This window comes from Mobula hypostoma, chromosome 11, assembly GCF_963921235.1.
Source record: "Mobula hypostoma chromosome 11, sMobHyp1.1, whole genome shotgun sequence".
NCBI lineage: Eukaryota > Metazoa > Chordata > Chondrichthyes > Myliobatiformes > Myliobatidae > Mobula > Mobula hypostoma.
Genome location: NC_086107.1, coordinates 19,956,814 through 19,982,598, shown reverse-complemented (window position 1 = coordinate 19,982,598; position 25,785 = coordinate 19,956,814). Strand labels below are relative to the sequence as shown.

Sequence of the window (25,785 nt, the reverse complement as noted above, 5' to 3'; positions counted from 1 at the left end):
GCCTGATACATCTGCCCTCTCCACAAATTTGAAAGGGTAGTGACTCCCTTTTTGGTTCATTTACATTGCTTTTTACTGAGGCCCATGAAAATTTTACAGTTTCCATCAAAAAGAAAGCCACAGCAATCTGTCCAGATTAGAACAACAGGGTGGATCACAATCACCTGAAACACAATTGATATCTACCTATAGATATCATTAAGATTGAAAGAGAAAACTTACAGGGATGTTGCCAGAACTCAGGGACCTGAGTTACAGAGAAAGATTGACTAGGTTAAGAACGAGGAGAGATTTGATAGAGGTATACACAATTATCAGGGGTACAGATAGGGTAACTCCAAGCAGGCTTTTTCCAATGAGGTTGGGTGAGACTAGAACTAAAGGTCATGTGTAAAGGGTGAAACATGAAATGTTTAAGGGGAACACGAGAGGGAACTTCTTCATGAGGGTGGTGAGAGTGTGGAACGAGCTGCCAGAGTGGTGGATGTGTGTTCAATTTCAACATTTCACAGACATTTGGATAGCTACATAGATGAAGTATAGCGGTCTACGTTCTGGGCGCAGATCATTGCAACTAGGCAAAGTGATAGTTTGGCATGGACTAGATCGGCCGATTTCTGCACTATATGTTCTATGACTCTATGACAATGTAGATGTAGCAAGGGATTTCCTTTTTTAAGTTGCTAAGTCATTTTTACTACACAAAATTATATTTTTGTTGAGAGATACAATGCCAATAGGGCCTTCAGGCCAAACGGGCCTCACCGCCCAGCAACCAACCTCTTTAACACTAGCCTAATTACAGGACAATTTACAACAACCGATTATCCAACTAACCAGCGTGTCTTTGGACTGTGGGAGGAAAATGGAGCACCCAGAGGAAACTCACGGGGTGATGGGGCAAAAGTACAAACTCCTTACAGGCAGCACGGGAATTAACTCCAGAATGCCTCCAACTGTGTTAACTATCGTCTTCTCTTCCCTTCAATCTGTTGCAATAGATGTATAGACAGAACTGCTGCATTAGAATTTCTGCCATTAGGGCAATGCTACAGAACGGTGGACGCAGGTTCCAGAGAAACATGGATGGGAGGATTCTAGAGGGCGATTGTACAGGTGCACGTCGATAGAACTAGGTAGATTAATACAAACACGAGATATCTGCAGATACATTATGTACTGGAAATCGGCATGGATTAACTGGGCCTGTTTCTGCGCCGTGACTCTATTGGATGACCTTTCCACGAGGTGTGAATGGTACAATGCATTTTAATTAAGAATGAGACGGCCGGTTGCAGAGGCACTGGATTGAGAAGTTAACTAGATGGGAGAACAGAGCTAACACCCTTGTCTCCGCCATCACACGGTCGGACCGATTAGATCAAAACGGGATTTCAACCTGCCCCCACAACGGCTGCCTCCCATCATATATTCATTCATTCATTCCCTGGGTTGACTGGAGTGGTCCAACCCCCGGGGGGATAAACCCTATCTAAACAAGGTGGGGTCAGAAAAAAACAACACGGAAACTCACCGACGGGACAAAGGGCTGTAAGATGATTAAACAGGATGCATTAAGAGGGAAATTCACACTTGCCGCTTATCAATGCCCACATCTTAATTGAAAAACTATCAAGATATCAATACTGCACTCGTTAACCCCTCAGCTCCCATCCCGATGAACCGTGTACAACTTCGACCCCCATTTCTTTCCCTCCTCTCCCCCTAATCCGCTCCCGTCCGGCGCAGCAGTGAACAGAACAGCCCTCGCGTCAGAGCAGCTACACTTGAACAGGGTTACACTGTACGAACAACAAGAGAAACTCAGCAGCTGATAACGACTTATAAAACAAATACACCAAACGTACTGACCTCCCGTCTCCTCCCCGGCAGAAGAAGACATCTCAATGAGGGTGTCCTGGCGTTTGTGGTTGTACGGCATCATTTTCCCCCAAACAAATTAGAACGATTACTGTACCGACTGCCTTCCACCCACCAGCCTAGAATCACTTCACATCCAGCTTTACTTGACGTGTGCCTTAAAGGGAAGGACCCGCCTTCTTTTTTTTTAAGTCGGCAGAGTTATGCTGCAGTGGGTAACATCCCGATATGATGAGTTTTCAAGCTGAGGCTGTTTATTCTGTAGAACTATTACCAGTGTGACGAGAATACACATAAAATTAAGATGTTTGCTGGCCTGGGTTAGCATCAGTGACATCAGCAAGTGGTCTGCCACCTGTCCCCAGGGGAAGGAGAGATAAGGAACAATGGAGCAGCGTCTGGAGATGTGTAATGAAGGGACGGGGGAGAGAGAGAGCTGTCTGGAGCGGCTCCCCCTCTGAACCTTGAACTGTTTGAAGTGATGGACAGGCGATACCCCAGCAGGGGGATAAAAAGGGACCGGTTCGCTAAGGCAGGACACACACGCCACCCGAGGTAACGAGACCCTGGAAGCGGTGCGCCTCTCACGAGTCGGTGGGAAGTATCAGACAACGGCCAGGGTGGAAAGGTACGATCAGCGGGAACCCGGTGTGTGTCCGCCCTTGCCTGGGTGCCGGGTTCACTGCAGAGGATCGACCGCATCTGGAGGAGGGGTCACAGTCGGTGACCTCAGGTGACATCACCAAGGACCCGCCCAAAAGTTGCTTGGGAGCCATCTCGCCGGTCTGTGAGTGAAGCCGTGTCTGAATGATCAGTTGTTCCTGTTCTATCTCTCTCTTCCCCCACGTTGTCCATCGCCATGGCAACGATTACTGCGAACTGAACTACTAAACTGGACTGAACTTTCAGTCACTTTGAAATTTGGTCATTTACCCCTAGACAACGATAGAGCTTGATTGATGCTGTTATCTTAATTCTGTGCACATGTGTGGTTATCATTGCTGAACTGTTGCATTTATTATCCTTTCGATTACTGTGTTGCTTGTTTCTTTAATAAAACTTTCTTAGTTCTAGTACTCCAGACTCCAACTGAGTGATCCATTTCTGCTGGTTTGGCAACCCAGTTACGGGGTACGTAACACCAGCAACTCAACACTTTCAGACCATTTCTGGGACACATTTTGGCAGTTTGTAAAACACTTTGAATTCTAGTCCAGGTCGCTAAATGATAATTGTGTACAGTATACAATTTAGAGCAGATCATTCCTTATTTCATTTTTGTATGCTCTTCTAAAAGCAATAGACTTTTAAAGTTTAATTACAGTAACTAGAAAAAAAATGCCAGCAAAAGCCACATCCTCAATATTCCATTCCCTCTTCAACGCACCCCTTCCTGGTTTATTAAAGTTATTCACCCTTCCAGCATCCATCCCATGTGATGGGTGAACAGGAAACCTTGCCGGGCAGAACCAACTGTAATTGTACTGAATGACAAAGCAGGTTTGAATAGTCAAATGGCTGAACCCTGCCTTGGTGTCTTATTTCCCTCGGAATCAATAAAGTATGTCTATCTATTATCACAGAATCAAGGATTATCACAACACAGAAAGAGACCTCGCATCCCACCTTTCAGTTCTTTATTCTGCACTCCACAAGAGTTATTCTGCTTGTCCAGTTTCATAGAGACCCTTTGGAATGGATCTGGAACACGCTGCCGCAGTTGGCGGTGGAAACAGATATTGTCACAACTTTCACAAAGTATTCAGTTGAACACCTAACTCATCAAGATATGAAAGGCCAAGTGCTGGTAAATTGGTCAGTACAGATGAGTACTTGGTGGTTGATGTGGACGTATTGGGCCAAACATCTTATTTCTGTGACACCATAACTACACCTCTGGACGACTATAACTGGTGATGCAAAGAAATCTTTATGATTCCTTGCAGCACGCTGATGACAGATGTCAGTAAAGAATGCAATAAGCTGTCAAAGTTTCTCAAACCTCATTCATAATGTACTCCTCTTTCATTCATTCTATTTAGATTTTGCAGACTGAAACAACAGACATTTATCTCAGCTTCAGATATTTTTACCAATACAACTTATTTCTTGAAGCTGTAAACTACAGTATAACAATAAGCCCTTCCTCATGGTAGAGTGCTGATGCAGAAGATGTTATCTAGTTGTTAATACAAAACCATGAGTTCAAATCCCACAACAGCTACTGATAAGTTAAATTCAGTTAATATTGTGGATTTTTTTAATGATTAGCCTTATTTGTCTCATGTGTATTGAGACATTCAGTGAAATGCTTTCTTTTTTGCATCAACGACCAAAACAAGTCCGGGGATGTGCTGGGAGCAGCTCACAAGCGTCACCATGCTTCTGATGCCAAAATAGCATGTCGACGACTTATTAACCCTTTACTCATATGTCACTGGAATGTGGGAGGAAACTGGAGTACCTGGAGGAAACCCATGTGGTCGCAGGGAGAACTTACAAACTCTTTACAGATAACAGTATGAATTGAACCCGGGTTGTTGGCACTGTAAAGCTACTGTACCACCAATATGTAAACCCCAATCATGAGTAAAGTCGAATGTGGGAAGTTTATTTAAAGCCAACTTGTTCTCCAATGCTGATATGCACCAATTTGGCCTCTATATGTCTCCTGTCCAATGACTTAGCAAGATAATCCGTTCAAGAGTAATTGGGGGTGGGCGATAAATGGTGGCCTTTCCTTTGTTAACCAAATCCTGAAAATGGATAACATCCAGAGAGTGGTGAGCAGTGAATTGACTTCACTAATTCTGGCTACATGGGAATGAGGACATCAGAGTGAAAGAGGATATAATCAGAACTATTACAGTGTTGTGGCAGGGTGGACGTTTGAAAGGAGAAGTTCTGCGAAAGCTTAGATTTGGGAGAAAATCTTAATGAACCTTAAGAGTATGTTGGGGATAATTTGCATTAAAAGAAGTGTCAAAGTGAACTTTGGGGACCAAAGGAATGGCATTAATTTTGAAAGGCATCAGGAAAGTCAATATAATTCTGGATCCACTGAAATAGGATCACAAAGTATGAGTAATAATGTTCATGAAACAGTACAGATCAGGGAACAGTTTTATTCTTAGGGATAAAACTAGCTTAGAAAGGACATGAAAGGAAATAGGAAAATCAAGCTGAAGAATGCACTGACTAGAAGTGGCAAACATTGGGGGAATAGGAGGATCTTTTTAAACAAAAGAGGTTCTGCCCATGCTGGAAATCCAGAGTAACATACACAAAAATCTGGAGGAATTCAGCAGGCCAAGTAGCATAAATAAAAAGGGCTAAAGAGTCTGGTTTCTTTCACTGTCAGTGTACTGGCATCAAAACCTGAATTTCAGAGTGGGAGGTCTCTGGTTTGAATCCAGCTGGTTCCTTGCACAAGTTCCACCCATGCTGAGTTGAGCAACGAGCTAGCAACTCGGCCTCATAAAACAGACAAACACAAGGTTGCTGCCTGATGCTCCCAACAGCACGGGGAGTATCTATTCAATTCTGGTAGATCCTGTCCCTCTGAATTCCCTTCAGTAACTTCCCTACTACTGACTAACCTGCAATTCCCTGGCTTGTTCTTGTTTAAACAACAAAACACCAGTAGCCATCTTCTGGTCTTCAGGAACTTTTCCAGATGGTAATGATAAAGAAAATATCTGCGCAAGCACCTCCATCATTTCTCCTCCAGCCTCCTACAAAAGTTCAAGGATGCACTCAAACATGCCCTGGATGAATCCACCTTCATGTGCTGTTAGGCTGCAAATACTTTCTCTCAGGTAATGCAAACATCCTCCAAAGTACCACGTTTCATTTATCTCTTGAGTAAACACTGAGAGAAATATTTGGTAAAAATTCCATCCATCTCCTACAACTCAAGACATTGGCGGGCCTATTGATGTCTAATAGGGCCTACTCCCTCCCCAGCCACCTCTTTACTTTCAATATGGTTATAGAAATTCTTGGGATTTTCCTATATACATCAATGGATTCAGTTGTCCACAAATTTCACCCCATCTAGGGTCTTAACACTTTGGGTAGTCTAGTCTAGTTAAAATCTCCCTCTAATACAGCCCTATTATTTTTAAAACTAAGAAAAATTTCTCCACACATCTGCTCCAAAATAACTTTTGGGGATCAATAATACAAACCACTGGAGTAGCCTTCCCTTTCTTAAGGCTGTAAGACCATAACATATAGGAGCAGAATTAGGCCATCCGGCCCATCATGTCTGCTCTGCCATTCAACCATGGGCTGATCCAATTCTTCCAGTCATCCCCACTCCCCTGCCTTCTCCCCATACCCTTTAATGCCCAGGCTAATCAAGAACCTTAAATACACCCAATGTCTTGGCCTCCACAGCTGCTTGTGGCAACAAATTCCAAATTTACCACCCTCTGACTAAAGTAATTTTTCCGCATCTCTGTTCTAAATAGACGTCCTTCAATCCTGAAGTCATGCCCGCTTGTCCTAGAATCCCCCACTATGGGCTTTGCCATATCTAATCCGTTAAGGCCTTTTAACATTTAGAATATTCCTATGAGATCCCCCCCTCATTCTCCTGAACTCCAGGGAATGTAGCCCAAGAGCTGCCAGACATTCCTAATATGGTGACCCTTTCATTCCTGGAATCATTCTTGTGAATCTTCTCTGAACCTTCTCCAATGTCAGTATATCCTTTCTAAAACAAGGAGCACAAAACTGCACACAATACTCCAAGTGTGGTCTCACGAGTGTCTTATAGAACCTCGGCATCACATCCCTGCTCTTATATTCTATACTTCTAGAAATGAATGCCAACATTGCATTCGCCTTCTTCACCACTGACTCAACCTGGAGGGTAACCTTTAGGGCATCCTGCACAAGGACTCCAAAGTCCCTTTGCATCTCTACATTTTGAATTCTCTCCCCATCTAAATACTGGTCAGCCCGTTTATTTCTTCCACCAAAGTGCATGACCATACACTTTCCAACATTGTATTTCATTTGCCACTTCTTTGCCCATTCCCCTAAACTATCTAAGTCTCACTGCAGGCTCTCTGTTTCCTCAACACTACCCGCTCCTCCACCTATCTTTGTATCAAGCTGCAGAAGGTTGTAAATCCAGTCAGCTCCATCTTGGACACTAGCCTACAAAATACCCAGGACATCTTTAGGGAGTGGTGTCTCAGAAAGGCAGAGTCCCAGGACATGCCCTTTTCTCACTGTTACCATCAGGTAGGAGATACAGAAGCCTGAAGGCACACACTCAGCGATTCAGGAACTGTTTCTTCTCCTCTGCCATCTGATTCCTAAATGGACATTGAAGCTTTGGACACTATCTCACTTTTTTAATATATTCAGTATTTCTGTTTTTGCATGTTTTTTAAATCTGTTCAATATATGTAATTGATTTACTTGTTTATTTATTATTATTATGTTTTATTTTATTTACTTTTTCTTTCTCTCTACTAGATTATGTATTGCATTGAATTGCTGCTGCTAAGTTGACAAATTTCACGTCATGTGCCGGTGATATTAAACCTCATTCTGATTCTCATTCTGAAATCCATTAATCTCATAGTCCAAATCATTGGCATACATATTCTCGTTTCTAGTTCTACTCATATGGTCTCACTGGACAATTCCCCAAGAGTATCATCTCCAAGTACTGCTGCTATGCCATTACATCAAAAAATAACACTTACCTGCGCGGCTGTCACATCTGTAACAGCAGTATTTCTGGGATATTGAGCTGCCTGTCTCACACTTCTAACAGTCATGTAACTGTTACGTCCATAACGTCCTAGTCCTCAGAGCCAATCCACACTCTGAATATATTTGCCTTACCGATGAAATGTTATACATTGAAATAAATACAGTTTAACCAAGTATTCCTTTCCCTGCCTGTGCTGTGACCCTGGCTATCCTGATTACTAAATTTACATCAATTGGCTGTTGCTTTATCCCATGACTTGCTGCTGCCTAGAATTCCATCGATTTAGCTTAAAACATCCACTGGCAATTTTTCTGTAAGGATACTTATTGGTTTCTTTCTGGTTCAAGTGCAACTTTCTCCTCTCGTACAGGCCATCTCCACTCTCAGTGGTTAAAGAACCTGAATCCTTGCCCCCAGAAACCAGTTCCTTAGCCGTGAATGCACTTGGCCTTTCTATTTTTGTTCTTGCTGGCATGTGGCAACTGAGACCATTACCCTCCAGTGCCTACTCATTACTTAATCTCCTTTATTCATTCTGCAGAATATCCTAAACTCATCCCTTGTTGAAACTATGTTGTCTGTATCAACACATACAATGACCTCTGGCTGTTCACCATTCCCCTTGAGAATTTTCGAGAAAAGTCATGAAACCTTTCGTGGGAGTGACGCAGTTTACCAGCTCAGAACTTGAACTTTTAGTGAACCCAAAAGCTTGGCCGCTACTTCGAAACTTGTAGATAGTGAATTCAAGGCTCAAGATCAAGATTCAAGATTGCGTATGATCATTCTTCAGTATAGGGGTTTAAAGGAGAAGGAAATGGGTGTTCTTTCAAGAGCAACACCCCATAAAATACACAATAAGCATAAAAAGCACAATAAATACAAATATAAACACAATAAAAAATGTACAAGAACTGTAAAGTGACAGCGTCTGGAAGATGAAAGGTGCTGAGGGGCTCTGGAGAGGGGTGTATGTAGTAGAGATGGGGTAAAAAAGAGGGTGGAGGTGTTAACCGGCCTGACGGCTTGCAAAAGTAGCTGTTTTGAGTCTAGCAGTCCTAGCATGAATGCTACATAGCCTTTTCCCCGACAGGAGTGGGACTAACAGTCCATTTGGAGAGTGGGTGGGATCCTTTTTGACATTGCCCAAAACGTTGGGGATGAAATTAGTCATTGATAATACTGCATCAAGCCATTTTACACTGCACGTGAGTTTAACGTCACAGGGCACGGAGAGCCAGTTTTCTACGTGCGTCACCTGTTTGAAATAAAGGTTTTATCCCCTTTAAATTTGATTTCAAAGTGCAAGATCACGTCTAGTGCTCCCTCTGCTGGCAGTTCCGACAATAACAGGCTGAATCAACAAATTGCGTTTGGTTGGCGGTGGGGAGAGGACATTCCATGATTCACCATAGTCTCCTAAAATTCCCCAGTTTTTCTTCTGGATTAAACTTCTTCATGACCTAGGAGACAATCACTTAATGTCTTCCACTGCTGGCCAGGCCTGTGCTTACATTTATGAATCTTTACAATCAGCAAATAATGAAATGAGCAGAAAGTGTATCCACCCAAAACATTTTACAAGAACCCACCAGGAATTGAATTAACACAAGGATTAAGTCAGTTGTGACACTGTGATGAATTGTTAGACACAAGTGCTGGTCATAAACCCTGGCTCCTGTGATTACTGTGAAAATACTTAATCAAAACAATTCTCCCTTCAGCATGCCAGTGTTGGTGATGGGAATGGAAAGTCAGGAATGGCAGGGTGTTGGGAAGAGCAGTAGATGTAAGAGGTAGTTATGTAAGTGTTACTGAGACTGTCATATCACATTTATTTCTACTGGCTGTTAAACCTAATGTAAACTCTGATGATGGAAGATTTTGTGTGAGTCACATGCAAGTTGAACAGCAGTCATTTCCAAGTTACTGTGACTTGTGCAGGTGTTTTAGGGAACATGTTTACTTTCAGCTGTTGAGTGATATCCACACAGTAACATAAATAAATTTACAACATGCCTAGTCTGGTCTTTTTATGCCATCTGGGTTTTCTGCAAATGTTGACTTCTCTCCATCCAAAGATTCAGAAGATAACATAAGCAAAAGTTGCCCTTCAGACATGAGAGAGCCTATAATGCAGTCACTCTGCTGAGAGGAATTATACACTGATGCATATTACATCAGCCAATCAAAGGTGAAGCTGAGACCTCAACTGAGCAGATGTGGTTCAAGTGCAGAAGCCAGACTTCTGTAATGTGACTAATCACATCTTCCCAGAGAAAATACTACCTGAATAATTGCTTTCTGATGAAGCCATTTTGTTAAATATTAGGTTACAAAATCTTTTCATTACTCCATTTATAAATTCCTCACAAGGACACTTTTGTTAGCCAGAGAATCTTCAAGCTTAACAAAAGAATAGGCCAATTTTGGGATCTGATAAACATGCAAAGCAAATCAAAAGGAAAATTATTTAGTTTAGAAGGACACTTTACTATTGTCAATGATACATAGAAACATAGAAAATAGGTGCAGGAGTAGGCCATTCGGCCCTTCAAGCCTGCACCGCCATTTATTATGATCATGGCTGATCATCCAACTCAGAACCCTGCCCCAGCCTTCCCTCCATACCCCCTGATCCCCGTAGCCACAAGGGCCATATCTAACTCCCTCTTAAATATAGCCAATGAACTGGCCTCGACTGTTTCCTGTGGCAGAGAATTCCACAGATTCACCACTCTCTGTGTGAAGAAGTTTTTCCTAATCTCGGTCCTAAAAGGCTTCCCCTTTATCCTCAAACTGTGACCCCTCGTTCTGGACTCCCCCAACATCGGGAACAATCTTCCTGCATCTAGCCTGTCCAATCCCTTTAGGATTTTATACGTTTCAATCAGATCCCCCCTCAATCTTCTAAATTCCAACGAGTACAAGCCCAGTTCATCCAGTCTTTCTTCATATGAAAGTCCTGCCATCCCAGGAATCAATCTGGTGAACCTTCTTTGTACTCCCTCTAAGGCAAGGATGTTTTTCCTCAGATTAGGGGACCAAAACTGCATACAATACTCCAGGTGTGGTCTCACCAAGGCCTTGTACAGCTGCAGTAGTACCTCCCTGCTCCTGTACTCGAATCCTCTCGCTATAAATGCCAGCATACCATTCGCCTTTTTCACCGCCTGCTGTACCCGCATGCCCACTTTCAATGACTGGTGTATAATGACACCCAGGTCTCGCTGCACCTCCCCTTTTCCTAATCGGCCACCATTCAGATAATAATCTGTTTTCCTATTTTTGCCACCAAAGTGGATAACTTCACATTTATCCACATTAAATTGCATCTGCCATGAGTTTGCCCACTCACCCAACCTATCCAAGTCACTCTGCATCCTCTTAGCATCCTCCTCACTGCTAACACTGCCACCCAGCTTCGTGTCATCCGCAGTCTTGGAGATGCTGCATTTAATTCCCGCATGCAAGTCATTAATATATATTGTAAACAACTGGGGTCCCAGCACTGAGCCTTGCGGTACCCCACTAGTCACTGCCTGCCATTCTGAAAAGGTCCCGTTTATTCCCACTCTTTGCTTCCTGTCTGCTAACCAATTCTCTATCCACATCAATACCTTACCCTCAATACCGTGTGCTTTAAGTTTGCACACTAATCTCTTGTGTGGGACCTTGTCAAAAGCCTTTTGAAAATCCAAATATACCACATCCACTGGTTCTCCCCTATCCACTCTACTAGTTACATCCTCAAAAAATTCTATGAGATTCGTCAGACATGATTTTCCTTTCACAAATCCATGTTGACTTTGTCCGATCATTTCACCGCTTTCCAAATGTGCTGTTATCACATCTTTGATAACTGACTCCAGCAGTTTCCCCACCACTGACGTTAGGCTAACCGGTCTATAATTCCCCGGTTTCTCTCTCCCTCCTTTTTTAAAAAGTGGGGTTACATTAGCCACCCTCCAATCCTCAGGAACTAGTCCAGAATCTAACGAGTTTTGAAAAATTATCACTAATGCATCCACTATTTCTTGGGCTACTTCCTTAAGCACTCTGGGATGCAGACCATTTGGCCCTGGGGATTTATCTGCCTTCAATCCCTTCAATTTACCTAACACCACTTCCCTACTAACATGTATTTCGCTCAGTTCCTCCATCTCACTGGACCCTCTGTCCCCTACTATTTCTGGAAGATTATTTATGTCCTCCTTAGTGAAGACAGCCCAGTTCTGTTGGTATTTTTGGATTCTGATGCTTTTGTGATCCAAAAGTTCTCCAGAAGTTAAGAAATGAGGCATAAAACTAGTTGTGTACGATCATTTAATTAAGTGTTAAAAGAGCAACGAAGACAAAGAGAGAAGAAACAGAGGAAGAGAGGACAAAGAAAGATAAAAACAAAGGAGGTCCGGTCTTCTTATACCAGACTACTAATAAGAGTAAATTCCATTGCTAACATTAACCAATGAAATAGCCTGGTTCGAGTGATGTGACACCTGCCTCTGAAACCAAGAAAAATACAGAGGCAACTGGAGCCACTGAAAAAGCTCACTGAACAATCCCCTATATTTGATGGCGGGGCGGACTTAGGTCTCTACCAAAGGAGGTGTAAGCCCCTCCTTCTCTCCGCTAGTCTGCAAGATGTAGCACCATCTTTTCCCCCCCCCCACCCCCAATCAGGTTCATGTGAAACCATGGGAGCAGGTGGTGGATGGTCGTATGAGCAGTTGGTGCATATCACAAATTCCTGGTTATGCGACCACTGATGCTAGGCAGACTGTCTCTGAGGACTATTTATAATGGCCGGGGTCACCCGTTTTGTAAAGATGAGTGCCCAGAAGAAGGCAAAGGCAAACCACTTTTGTAGAAAAAATTGCCAAGAACAATCATGGCCATGGATAGAGAAAAGAATAAGAAGAAACAATGTGAACATTATCAGATTATCAACTATCAAATTAAAGACAGATGGAAGACCATGACTGGCCATGCAATATAACATGGCACATAATAATGATGATTATAGGTGGTTATATGAAAGTACAAACTACAAAATTAAACTACAAGAAAATAACAATTCTACAGCCCAATCCAACGGTATCCACAGCTTGTTAAAAAGTCAGCAGTATCCTGCCAGACTTTTCCACTTGCCTCTTGCAATGCCATTCACACTGCACAATGGGAGGCAGCCGGTTGGAAAGTGTCCCCACGCCTGACATGAGGTTCCTCTGACTTGCCCTCACTTCTTCCATGTGGAACGTGGGACTGAAGTGCTGCCAGAAACTGAGGAACAGCCACTGTGGCATCATTTCCGTATTTAAATAGCAAACAAATGTATATTCTAATTCTGTGTTAATTACTATGCAAATCTCGACATATAGATGAGATTTATTCCCTTGCAAATCTATTGAGTCACCTGCTGGTATTTCACAAAACATGGATAATCTAAAAACTGGAAACTAGCGCGGCTGTGATCAATCAGTGATCAGAGGCCATAAGAGAGAAAAAAAAACAGCTTCACAATAAACCTGATGCCTGCCAGGTAGTGTAGGATTTAAAGTATTAAGGGAATGGCAGGTGGATTTTGTTTGAACAGGACTGACACAAGGAAAAAACCTGGACTACAGAGATTTAAATTACAAAGATACTGTTCATGGTTTTAGGATAGATGAAAACTGAATTAAGCATGATGTTCATAAAAATAAGAAACATTGGCCAATTTTCACCTATGGAATCATTTTACACGACATCTATCCAGTGTAAAAGGTGGAATACATCATCAAAATATTCTGAGGAGCTTTGGAAGGACATTATCAAATAAAAATTGAGCTGTATAAGATATCCAGCTTAAATAAGTCCCTTCAACCACTACCCTCTGTCTTGTGTGCACAGGTCAGTTCGGAATCCAAACAGCCAACTTGCTGTGTACCCCATGCATCTTAATCTTCCGCATTAGCCTCTCATGTGGGACTTTATCAAACACCTTACTAAAATCCATGCAGACAACATCCACTGACCTACCCTCATCAATTTCTCTCGTCACCTTGTAAAAACTCAATCATGGTTGCAAGACATGACCTGCCCTGCACAAAGTCTCCCTAAATAGGTCATGGGTTTCCAAATGCTCATATATCCTAACCCAAAGAGTTTTCTCCAGCAATTTCCCAACAATTGGCAGGAGACTTAACAGTCTATAGTTCCCAAGATTTTCCCTTGTTCGCTTCTTAAATAGAGGTTCAACATTAGCCACGTACCATTCCTCTGGGACCTCACCTGTGGCTAGAATGGATATGAAGATACAGGTTAAGGCCCAGCAATTTCATTCTTTGCCTCCTTCAGTAACCTGGGGTAAATCCCATCAGATGCTGGGGACTTATCCACCTTTACACTCATTAGGAGGCCCTACACTTCCTCCTCCTTGACCTCTAAATGCCCTAGTGTATTTATACACACAGCACTAATCTCCTGGTCCTCCATTTCCTTTCCCTTGGTAAATACTAAAACAAAATACTCATTAAGTTACCTCACCCATGTTCTCCGCATCCAAGCAAATGTTTCCCCCTTTATCCTTGAGTGAACCATTATTATTACTCATCTATATAGTAACACAAGTTTTGCCCTTTCACAGGTGTGTCTTTTGTCCTATCCATCCCTCCCACTACCTTATTGCAACTTGAAGATTCATTTTTATCTGTCTTTACCAGCTTTGATGATGATTCTTTGACCTGAAACATTAGCTCTGTTTCTCTATTAACAAATGCCGCCTGACCTACTGAGTATTTGCAATAATATATACCTTTATCTCAGCTAAACTAATAGGACGATGTGGGCAGACAAAATGAAAAAGGAAATACAAGATAACAAACGCAAGTGAGAATGAACACTTTAAAAACTTAGAGAGGATGAAGTTATATATGTGACCTTTTACAATATACATTCAATGGTCACTTTATTTGGTACCTCCTGTACCTAATAAAGTAGCCACCGAGTGTATGTTCATGGTCTTCTGCTGCTGTAGCCCATTCAATTCAAGGTTTGTTGTGTTGTGTGTTCAGAGAGCTCTTCTGCACATCACTGTTGTAACATGTGGTTATTTGAGTTACTGCTGCCTTACAGTCAGCTTGAACCAGTCTGGCCATTCTCCTCTGACCTCTCTCATTAACAAGGATTTTTTTGCCCATAGAACTGATGCACATTTCATGCTTTTTGTTTTCGCATCATTCTGTGAAAACTCTAGAGACTATTGTGTGTGAAAATCTCAGGAGATAAACAGTTTTTCAGATTCTCAAACCACCCCATCTGGCACCACAATCATTCCACGGTCAAAGCCACTTAGATCACATTTCTTCTCCATTCTGATATTTGGTTTGAACAACAACTGAACCTCTAGACCATGTCTACATGCTTTTATGCATTGAGCTGCTGCCACATGATTGACTGGTTAGATATTTGCATTAATGAGCAGGTGTATAGGTGTACCTAACCAAGTGGAAACTGAACATATTCCATAAAGTAACTTCTTGTAGTACTATAGGGAAAACTAACTCCTCTGAGATTTAAAAGGACCAAAAAGGACAAAAAGTTGTGGTGTAATGTTATTTTTCAGATTTTGGGGAAGTGAGTGGTTTGTTCCTCCCCTGTTATTTTTCCAGAATTAGAATCAGATTTATCATATGACATGACATTTGTTGTTTTGTGGCATTTGTCTTACATACGAGAATTGTTCTAGACTTAGGAGAATGGGATACAGCTGCAATATTTTCATATGACATAGTGCAGAGTACTTTAGTCGATTGACAAAGACCACAAACTTCCAAGCTGAAAAGGAGAGACAAGAAATTCAGATCAGATAGCTCCATTTAATAGTCTATAGTTGGCAATTAGTACAATTCACCTTTAGCCATTACCTCTAAAGGGGTTATTTTCTTTCCTTGAATCTTCTTGAACTATATCACTGAAATTTAAGCCCCGTCCCCAAGGGTGTAAAGAAACCAAAACTCAGTATTCCAAGGAAGAACTCACCAACAATTGCAACAATTATTCTCTATTTTTAAAATACAACCCCTTCACAATAAAAGCCAAAATGCCTTTTCCCTTGATAACTACTTGTTGGACCAGTGGGCTAGCTTATTTGATTCATGCACTAGGACAGCCAGAGTGCTCAGTACTTCAACATACTTGCAGTCTCTATCCATTAGATGATAATCTCCATTTATAGTCATAGTCATAGTCATAGTCACATTTTATTGATCCCGGGGGAAATTGGTTTTCGTTACGGTTGCACCATAAATAATTAAATAGTAATAAAACCATAAATAGTTAAATAGTAATATGTAAATTATGCCAGTAAATTATGAAATAAGTCCAGGACCAGCCTATTGGCTCAGGGTATCTGACCCTCCAAGGGAGGAGTTGTAAAGTTTGATGGCAACAGGCAGGAATGACTTCCTATGACGCTCTGTGTTGCATCTCGGTGGAATGAGTCTCTGGCTGAATGTACTCCTGTGCCCAACCAACACATTATGTAGTGGATGGGAGACATTGTCCAAGATGGCATGCAACTTGGACTGCATCCTCTTTTCAGACACCACCGTCAGAGAGTCCAATTCCATCCCCACAACATCACTGGCCTTACGAATGAGTTTGTTGATTCTGTTGGTGTCTGCTACCCTCAGCCTGCTGCCCCAGCACACAACAGCAAACATGATTACACTGGCCACCACAGACTCGTAGAACATCCTCAGCGTCGTCCGACAGATGTTAAAGGACCTCAGTCTCCTCAGAAAATAGAGACGGCTCTGACCCTTCTTGCAGACAGCCTCAGTGTTCTTTGACCAGTCCAGTTTATTGTCAATTCGTATCCCCAGGTATTTGTAATCCTCCACCATGTCCACACTGACCCCCTGGATGGAAACAGGGGTCACTGGTACCTTAGCTCTCCTCAGGTCTACCACCAGCTCCTTAGTCTTTTTCACATTAAGCTGCAGATAATTCTGCTCACACCATGTGACAAGATTTCCTACCGTAGCCCTGTACTCAGCTTCATCTCACTTGCTGATGCATCCAACTATGGCAGAGTCCATAAAGAGTCCATACAGAGTCCAACTATTTAGACCTCTCTATTAGAAGTGCATCATTTAACACTTCCCTGTATTAAACTCCATTTACCAGTCTTTTGCCCAAACACTGAATCTATCAATATCTCATTGCAAAATTACAGTATCCATGTCACAACATGTCCTTCCACATGACCACACACCTGCTCTTGCTACAAATTCTGTCATCAGATCTGCAGATGACACAACTGTGATGTTGTTCATCGACTATAGCTCAGCATTTAATACCATCATTCTCACAATCCTGATTGAGAAGTTGCAGAACCTGGGCCTCTGTACCTCCCTCTGCAATTGGATCCTTGACTTCCTAACCGGAAGACCACAGTCTGTGCGGACTGGTGATAACATAACCTCTTTGCTGACGAACAACACTGGCACACCTCAGGGGTGTGTGATTAGCCCACTGATCTACTCTCTATATACACATGATAGTGTGGCTAGGCATAGCTCAAATACCATCTACAAATTTGCTGATGACACAAGCATTGTTGGGGTGTTACATGCTCAAGGAGATTTGTGTTTTTTTTTGTGAGAATGATGTAATGGTCTTTTGGAGGTCACCTGATGTGATTTTCCCGCTGATGTGAGGTCATGTGATGACATGTGACCCATGACTATATGAGGGTCGACTCAGGACTAACTGACGCCTGATGAAGGGTCTCAGCCTGAAACGTCGACTGCACCTCTTCCTAGAGATGTTGCTTGGCCTGCTGCGTTCACCAGCAACTTTGATGTGTGTTGCTTGAATTTCCAGCATCTGCAGAATTCCTGTTGTTTGGACTTTCGAAGTTATCGCTTTAGAACTATATTTGACTTTATTGCTTTAAGAACTGTTTTCGGATTTAACGCTTTAAGAACCAGAGCCGAGTGGTGAGTTGGTGAACGGCTGCATATCTGTTAATTTCCAGTTAAAGTTTTCGTTTTTTTTTCCTTATCATTTATCCGTGTTTAATGAATGTTAGGTTGTTTTTATATAACCTGTCTCGATTGATATTCATTGTTGCCGGTTACATAACAGTAGAATCTCAAGTAGTGACAAGATGGAGTACAGGAGTGAGATATGCCAACTAGTGGAATGGTGCCACAGCAACAACCTGGCATTCAACGTCAGTAAGATGAAAGAGCTGATTGTGGACTTCAGGAAGGGTAAGACAAAGGAAAATATACCAATCCTCATACAGAGATCAGAATTGGAGAGAGTGAGCAGCTTCAACTTCCTGGGTGTCAAGATCTCTGAGGCTCTAACCTGGTCGGAACATATTGATGTAGTTATAAAAAAGGCAAGACAGTGGCTATACTTTATTAGGATTTTGAAGAGATTTGGCATGTCAACAAATACACTCAAAAACTTCTATAGTTGTACCATGGAGAGCATTCTGACAGGCTGCGTCACTGTCTGGTATGGAGGGGCTACCGCACTGGACCGAAAGAAGCTGCAGAAGTTTGTAAATCTAGTCAGCTCCATCTTGGGTACTAGCCTAAAAGTACCCAGGACATTTTTAGGGAGCGGTGTCTCAGAAAAGCAGCATCTATTATTAAGGACCTCCAGCACCCAGGGCAAGCCCTTTTCTCACTGTTACCATCAGGTAGGAGATACAAAAGCCTGAAGGCACACACTCAGTGATATATACAGTATTTCTGTTTTTGCACATTTTTAAAATCTATTCAATATACATTGATTCACTTGTTTATTCATTATTATATTTTATTTTATTTATTTTTTTCTCTCTCTCTCTGCTATATTATGTATTGCCTTGAACTGCTGCTGCTAAGTTAACAAATTTCAAGTCACATGTTGGTGATAATAAACCTGATTCTGATTCTGAAACAATAATGAATCTGCATATAGAGAGGAGGTGCTGAAAATGTCGTTTGGTGCAGGAACCACAACTTATCACTCAACATCAAGAAGAAATGATAATTGACTTCAGGAAGGCAAGAGTTCTCGAACAGTTCCCACTATTCATTAATGACAAAGTAGTAGAAAGGATCTTCAGTTTTCATGTTTTCGGGGATGATTATCTCCGAGGAGCTCTCTTTGTCGGTGAACACAACTTCAGTAGTAGGGAAGGCACAAAAGTGACTACATTACCTGAGGTGCTTAAAGAGAGCTAATCTATCCCAAAAATTGCTGGCCAACTTTAGCAATGTGTGATAGAAAATGTGTATGTGTGATTGACATACAGAATGACAGTGTAGTACAGTGTACTTCATCTGCAGCAAAACAGATCACAAAGCACTTCAACCTTTGAACTTGGATGGCTGAGTACATCAACTACTGGACTTGGCGACAATCTATAACCCTTGATACCTAAAGTGTGCTTATAATATCATTAAAAATGTCGATTCAGACACTATCCATTCAATCTCCTGCCATCTGGTAGGAGATACAGAAACATCTTAGCCAAGACAATACTATTGAAAAACAGCTTCTTCCTGAGAATTGTGGTACAGTTGAATATACCCCGCTACCCTACTTGTCAATGCCTTTGTGCATTATGGACTATCAAAGTCACTTGTTGTATGTAGGTAACTCTCAGCTATATTGGCTCGTATGTATCTAGGGGAAACCCCGTCCGCTGCCCACCTTGTCTCCTGGTTATGTCGGTTGCTGTACAACTGCCACCTGATTCAGCTTCAAACATCAATCATCAGCCAGCACACAATGTACGTTTTACCAACTACACTTTAGCCAATAGACAATAGACAATAGGTGCAGGAGTAGGCCATTCGGCCCTTCGAGCCAGCACCGCCATTCACTGTGATCATGGCTGATCATCCACTATCAGTATCTAGTTCCTGCCTTATCCCCATAACCTTTGATTCCGCTATCTTTAAGAGTTCTATCCATCTCTTTTTTGAAAGCACCCGGAGACTTGGCCTCCACAGCCTTCTGGGGCAGAGCATTCCATATATCCACCACTCTCTGGGTGAAAAAGTTTTTCCTCAACTCTGTTCTAAATGGCCTACCCCTAATTCTTAAACTGTGGCCTTTGGTTCTGGACTCATCCATCAGCGGGAACATGCTTCCTGCCTGCAGTGTGTCCAATCCCTTAATAATCTTATATGTTTCAATAAGATCCCCACTCAGCCTTCTAAATTCCAGAGTATACAAGCCCAGTCGCTCCAATCTTTCGACATATGATAGCCCCGCCATCCAGGGAATTAACCTTGTGAACCTACGCTGCACTCCCTCAATAGCAAGAATGTCCTTCCTCAAATTTGGAGACCAAAACTGCACACAGTACTCCAGGTGTGGTCTCACCAGGGCCCTGTACAGCTGCAGAAGGACCTCTTTGCTCTTATACTCAATTCCCCTTGTTTATGAAGGCCAGCATGCCATTAGCTTTCTTCACTGCCTGCTGTACTTGCATGCTTATAGATATTACTAAGTCTATGAGATTAATAGAAGTTCAATACAAAAAAAGGAATGGAAAAGGCGCCAGACTTATCAAAGTTCAATTTCTTTGTGCACACGTTGGAGCTCGGGGATCTCTTCGGGACCACTCTGACCCCATTGACTCGCAGCTCGGGACCATCCGGAGTGATCAACCTGAGCTTTTCTGCATGTCCGTCGTCCTCACGGTCTCTCCTCCAACTCCCTGTCAAACTCCCTGGTTCTCAGCCATATGAGACAGCATATCACCCCAAGAAAGAATAACATGGACACCCACTGGTTCAAAGTACTCTGCTATCTGTTATAACCCAAGCAAAGTGCTAGCTGGAGACTTTCTCAGCATTTAACATAACAAAGAAGCCATTTTAATTACCATACACAGTAACATAAAAGAAGAAACCCGTTACATGTAAATAAGGGATTAAAAAAAATTACTGATTGTACATATCTGTTTTGCATGGACTGGAGTAGCTCGGCAATCTTGTTGTCTTGAGCAATAACAATAAAGAATTCTATTCAATTCTATTCCACAGATTTTCATATCATTGACAATTTTGGAAGCATTTTGTACTATTCCTTCCTCTAGGCCTCTAATGTAGATTGACATCAATTGTGGACCAAAAACTGATCCCTGTGATACTCGAGTTTTACCTTCTTGCAGTGCGAAAACAGCCAATTTATTCCAACTATTTGTTTTCTATGTATCAACCAGTCTAACTTACTTCCTCCTATACCATAGGCTTATCATTTATATTGCAGCCTTATGTGGCACCTTGTCAAATGGCTTTTGGAAATTTAAATATACTATATCCCTTCTATCAACTTAACTTGTTACAGTCTTAAAGAAGAAAAACGAATTGGTCAAATATAGGTGTCATGGTGGTGTAGCATCATGCTTTACAGTGCTAGTGACCCAGGTTCAGTTCCATTGCTGTCTGTCTGAAGTTTGTACGTTCTCCCCGTGACCACGTGGGTTTCTTCCGGGTGGTCTGGTTTTCTTCCACATTCCAAAGACGTATGCGTTAGGAAGGGTTTATAAGTTGCAGGCATACTATGTTGGCACCAGAAGCATGGTGACACTCGCAGGCTGTCCCCAGCACATCCTGGACTGTGTTGGTTATTGACACAAGCAACACACTTCACTGTACGCCCCAGTACTGCTAAGTACATGTGTCAAATAAAGCTAATCTTATCAACAGGCACAAAATGCTGGAGAAACTTTGCAGGCCAGGCAGAATCTATGGAAAGGGGTGCTGTCAGTTTGCTTGGATATGGCCCAAGTACGGAGAGAGAGAGAGAGAGACACTGAAGTGAGTTGATAGTTCAAAGATTTTACTGAAAAAGAAAACAATAAATGCTAGGCCAAACAGAGGTGTTAACTAAAACTCTCAAATGGAAATCTAGATGTCAACACCGTGGCTGAAAACAATATCTAAATATAAAATGAATACCGCTAGTCTTCAGCGTCAGTCGACTCGATGATCCACTTTCTCAGGGAAAGCCGAATGCAAGTAGGTAGTGTGATGTTGCTGTGCTTTGATCAAGTCTCAGCGATGCTACAATGGAAAGAAAGGAGTTAAATGCCGACATAAGAGCTTGGCACGGACTAGAAGGGCTGAGATGGCCTGTTTCCATGCTGTAGTTGTTATATGTTTATATGGTTATAATGAAATAATATTTAGCTGACACATGCATATTCAAGAGTGCAATTATTGAATCTGCTGTGCAACTGAGTCCGTGGTTATGACAAGTAAATAGTTGATGTTTCAGGCCAAGACCCTTCAACAGAACTGGAAAAAAAGATGAGAATTCAGAGAAAAAAGGTGGGGGGAGGGGAGGAAGAAATACAAGGTGGTAGGTGATAGGTGAAACCAGGAGATGGGTGGGATGAAGTAAAGAGCTGGGAAGCTGATTGGTGAAAGAGAAAAAGAAATGGAAAGTTGGGAATCTGATAGGAGAGAGTAGAAGATAATGGAAGAAAGGGAAGGAGGAGGAGCATCAGAGGGAGGTGATGGGCTGGTAAGGAGATAAGGTGAGAGACTGAAATTGGAATGGGGGAATGGTGAAAAGGGGGGCAATTACCAGAAGTTTCAGAAATCGATGCTCATGCCATGAGATTGGAGGATACCCAGATGGAAAATAGGGTGTTGCTCCTCCAACCCGAGTGTGGCCTCATTATGGCAGTAGAGGAGACCATGTACTGACATATCAGAATGAGAAGGGAAGTAGAATTGAAATCAGTGGCCACCTCTTTCTCTGGCGGACAGAGAGTAGGTGCTCAGCTAAGTGGTTTCCCAATCTATGTTAGGTCTCACCGACGTAGAGGAGGCCACACCAGGAGCACCAGATACAGTAGGTGACCCCAACAGATTCACAGGTGCAGTGTCACTTCAGCTGGAAGGACAGTTTGGAGCTCTGAATGGTAATGAGGGAGGTGTAGAGGCAGGTGTGGGACTTCTTCCTCCTGCAAGTGAATGGCCTGTTTTCATGAGCACATAACCTTCTGACTGGCCTTTAGACTCAATATTCCTCTACAACTTCAAGTAAGCTAATTTCTTTGTCTTTAAACAGTCATCTATCTGTGATATTAGTTTGCTTGTTTGTGTTCTTATTTCTCTTTTGTTCCTCTGGCAGTGGAGATTATGCCCAGCCTAAATTGACAGGCATATCTTCCTCCTCTGCATTTTGCCACTATTACATTCTTCTTTTCCCTTTGTTTTGTCTATATCTCACTCTCTATCTGTAACCATTCACTCATTGACCTGTTGACCTTGTTTGCAGTTCATCGCCATGGTTACCACTGTTTTATCCTGTCAGAGGAATTCCCTTCCACCACTCGCCCTACAGCTTCACAAAGATATTTTGCTTCCTTCTCAGTACAGGCAAACGGCCTTTCACCTGAAACATTAACTCTGTTCCTCTTCTCACAATATGGTCAAATCTGATGAGTATTTCCAGTATTTACCGACTATTATTTCATGTTCCCAAGGCAGGATAATGTGCAACTTGGGCTTGGTATTGGGAACCATCAAGTGGTGCTGAAGTTCAAATTTCAAAATTCAAAGTTATTATCAATGTAGATTATATGTCACTATATACAACCGTGAGAGTTGTTTAATTGTGGGCATACATAATAAATCCAAGAAACACAGTGGAATCAATGAAAAACCACACCTAACAGGATGTACAACAACCAATGTACAAAAGACAACAAATTGCACAAAAGAGAAAAAAAACGAATAATCAATAAATAAGCAATATATATCGAGAACTTGAGATGAAGAATCCTTGAAAGTGAGTCCATAGATTGTGGGAACAGTTCAGTGATAGGGCGAGTGAAGTTGAATGAAGTTATCCTCTTCGTTTCAGGCGTCGGATGGTTGAGGGGTAATAACTGTTCCTGAATCTGGTGATCTGTGCCTTCTTCCTGATGCAGTAGCAAAAAAAGAGCATGACCTGGGTAGTGGGTGGGTCCTTGATGATGGATGCTACTTTTCTGAGACAGTTCTCAGTATAGATGTACTCAACGGTGGGGAGGGCTTTACCCATGGTGGACTGGGCCATATCCATTACTTTTGTAGGATATTCTGTTCAAGGGCCTTGATGTTTCCACACCAAACACCAGGCCCTGATGCAACCAGTCATATGCTCTCCACCACACATCTTTAGAAGTCTGTCAACATTTAGAAGTCATGCCGAATCTTCGCTAACATTTGAGGAAGTAGAAGAACTGCCATGATTTCTTCGTAATTGCACAAATCCTCTGAAATTATAACACTGAGGAATTTATAGTTGCTGACCCTCTCCACCTCTGATCCTCCGATGAGGATGAGCTCCTGGACCTCACTTTTCCTCCTCATGAAGTCAACAAACAGCTCCTTAGTCTTGTTGAGACTGAGTGAGAGGTTGTTGGCGTGGCACCAATCAGCCAGACCTCTCTCCTATATGTTGATTCATCACCACCTTTGATTCTGCTTATGTCAGTGGTAACTTCAACAAATTTAAATATGGAATTGGACCTGTGCTTAGCCTGACAGTCATAGCTATAAAGTGAGTAGAGCAGTGGGCTAAGCATACAGCTGTGTGCTGCATCTCTACTGACGGAGATTGTAGAGGAGATGTTGGCCAATCTGAACTGACTGGGGTCTGCAAGTGAGGAAATCGAGAATCCAATTGTAAAAGGAGTTATTGAGGACAAAGTCTTGAAGTGTGTTGATTAGTTTTTAGAGGGCAATGGTATTGAATGCCGAGCTGTAGTCAATAAAGAGCATCCTGATGTATACATCTTTGCATCATTGGTCAAGTGAAGAGCCAATGAATTGGCATCTGCTGTGGACCTATTGCACTGGGAGGCAAATTGGAGTGAACCCAAGTTGCTTCTCACGCAGGAATTGATAGGTTTCATCACAAACTTCTCAAAACATTTCATCACAGTGGATGTAAATGCTACTGGGTGATAGTCATTAAGACAAGTGACCATGTTCTTCTCAGGCACAAGTATAATTGAAGCCTACTTGAAAAAGGTGGGTACCTCGGACTGCTGCAGTAAGAGGTTAAAGATATCAGTGAACACTATAGCCAGTTGATCAGCACAGGTCTTTACTACTTAGCCAGGTACCCCATCTGGGTTGGATGCTTTCTGTGGGTCCAACCTCCCACAGGATATTTTCATGTCTGCCTCAGAGACTGAAATCTCAGGGTCATCTGGGGCTGTGGGAGTTTGTAAAGGTTCCTCCATGCTTTGACGGTTAAAGCGAGCAAAGACGATATTGAGCTCATATGGGAGCGAGACCTGGTTGTCACCTATGTCACTTGGTTTCATATTGTAAGAGGTAAGACACGCTGGAGGCAGGAAGCATGTTCCCGCTGATGGGTGAGTCCAGAACCAGAGGCCACAGTTTAAGATCCCGGACCTCCTGTCCCATGATCCTCTCGTATCCCTTTTGCCAATCACATGTCCAGCTCTTGGCTCCATCCCTCCCCCTCTTGTCTTCTCCTATCATTTTGGATCTCCCCCTCCCCCTCCAACTTTCAAATCTCTTACTCACTCTTCCTTCAGTTAGTCCTGACGAAGGGTCTCGGCCCGAAACGACAACTGCACCTCTTCCTAGAGATGTTGCCTGGCCTGCTGCGTTCACCAGCAACTTTGATGCAAGTTGCCACAGTTTAAGAATAAGGGGTAGGCCATTTAGAATGGAGTTGAGGAAAAACTTTTTCACCCAGAGAGTAGTGGATGTATGGAATGCTCTGCCCCAGAAGGCTGTGGAGGCCAAGTTTCTGGATGCTTTCAAGAAAGAGATGGATAGAACTCTTAAAGATAGCGGAATCAAAGATTATGGGGATAAGGCAGGAACTGGATACTGATTGTGGATGATCAGCCATGATCACGGTGAATGACGGTGCTGGCTCAAAGGGCCGAATGGCCTATTCCTGCACCTATTGTCTATTGTCTATTGTAATAGCAGTCAAGCCCTGCCACAGCTGACGAGCATTGTTCAGTGATTCAAGTTTGTTCTGGCATTGCCACTTCGCAATGAGATGCCTGTTCCCGGTTTGTACCCTGCTGGGCAGTGACGCAAACAGAATTTCTGCGGAATGTAAAGCATCTTGCTCTGTGAACACTCAGAAAGGCATGTGTTGAAACCAATACAAAT

At 42.5% G+C, this 25,785-nt stretch overlaps 1 protein-coding gene across 9 annotated transcripts in view; it reads right to left on the bottom strand.

Annotated features, from left to right (window-relative positions):
* The window catches only part of ano5a (anoctamin 5a), a 270,568-nt gene that overhangs the window by 204,219 nt on the left and 40,564 nt on the right, over positions 1–25,785 (bottom strand). For 6 of the 9 annotated variants that reach the window (XM_063061740.1, XM_063061742.1, XM_063061744.1 and 3 more), the window contains exon 1: positions 1,873–2,014. The exons of the other annotated variants lie outside the window; for them this stretch is intronic. In XM_063061740.1, coding sequence (XP_062917810.1) covers positions 1,873–1,945 — 73 coding nt within the window. In that variant the 5' untranslated portion in view covers positions 1,946–2,014. Of the gene's footprint in view, positions 1–1,872; positions 2,015–25,785 lie in introns of those variants that run through there. 9 annotated transcript variants of the gene reach the window in all.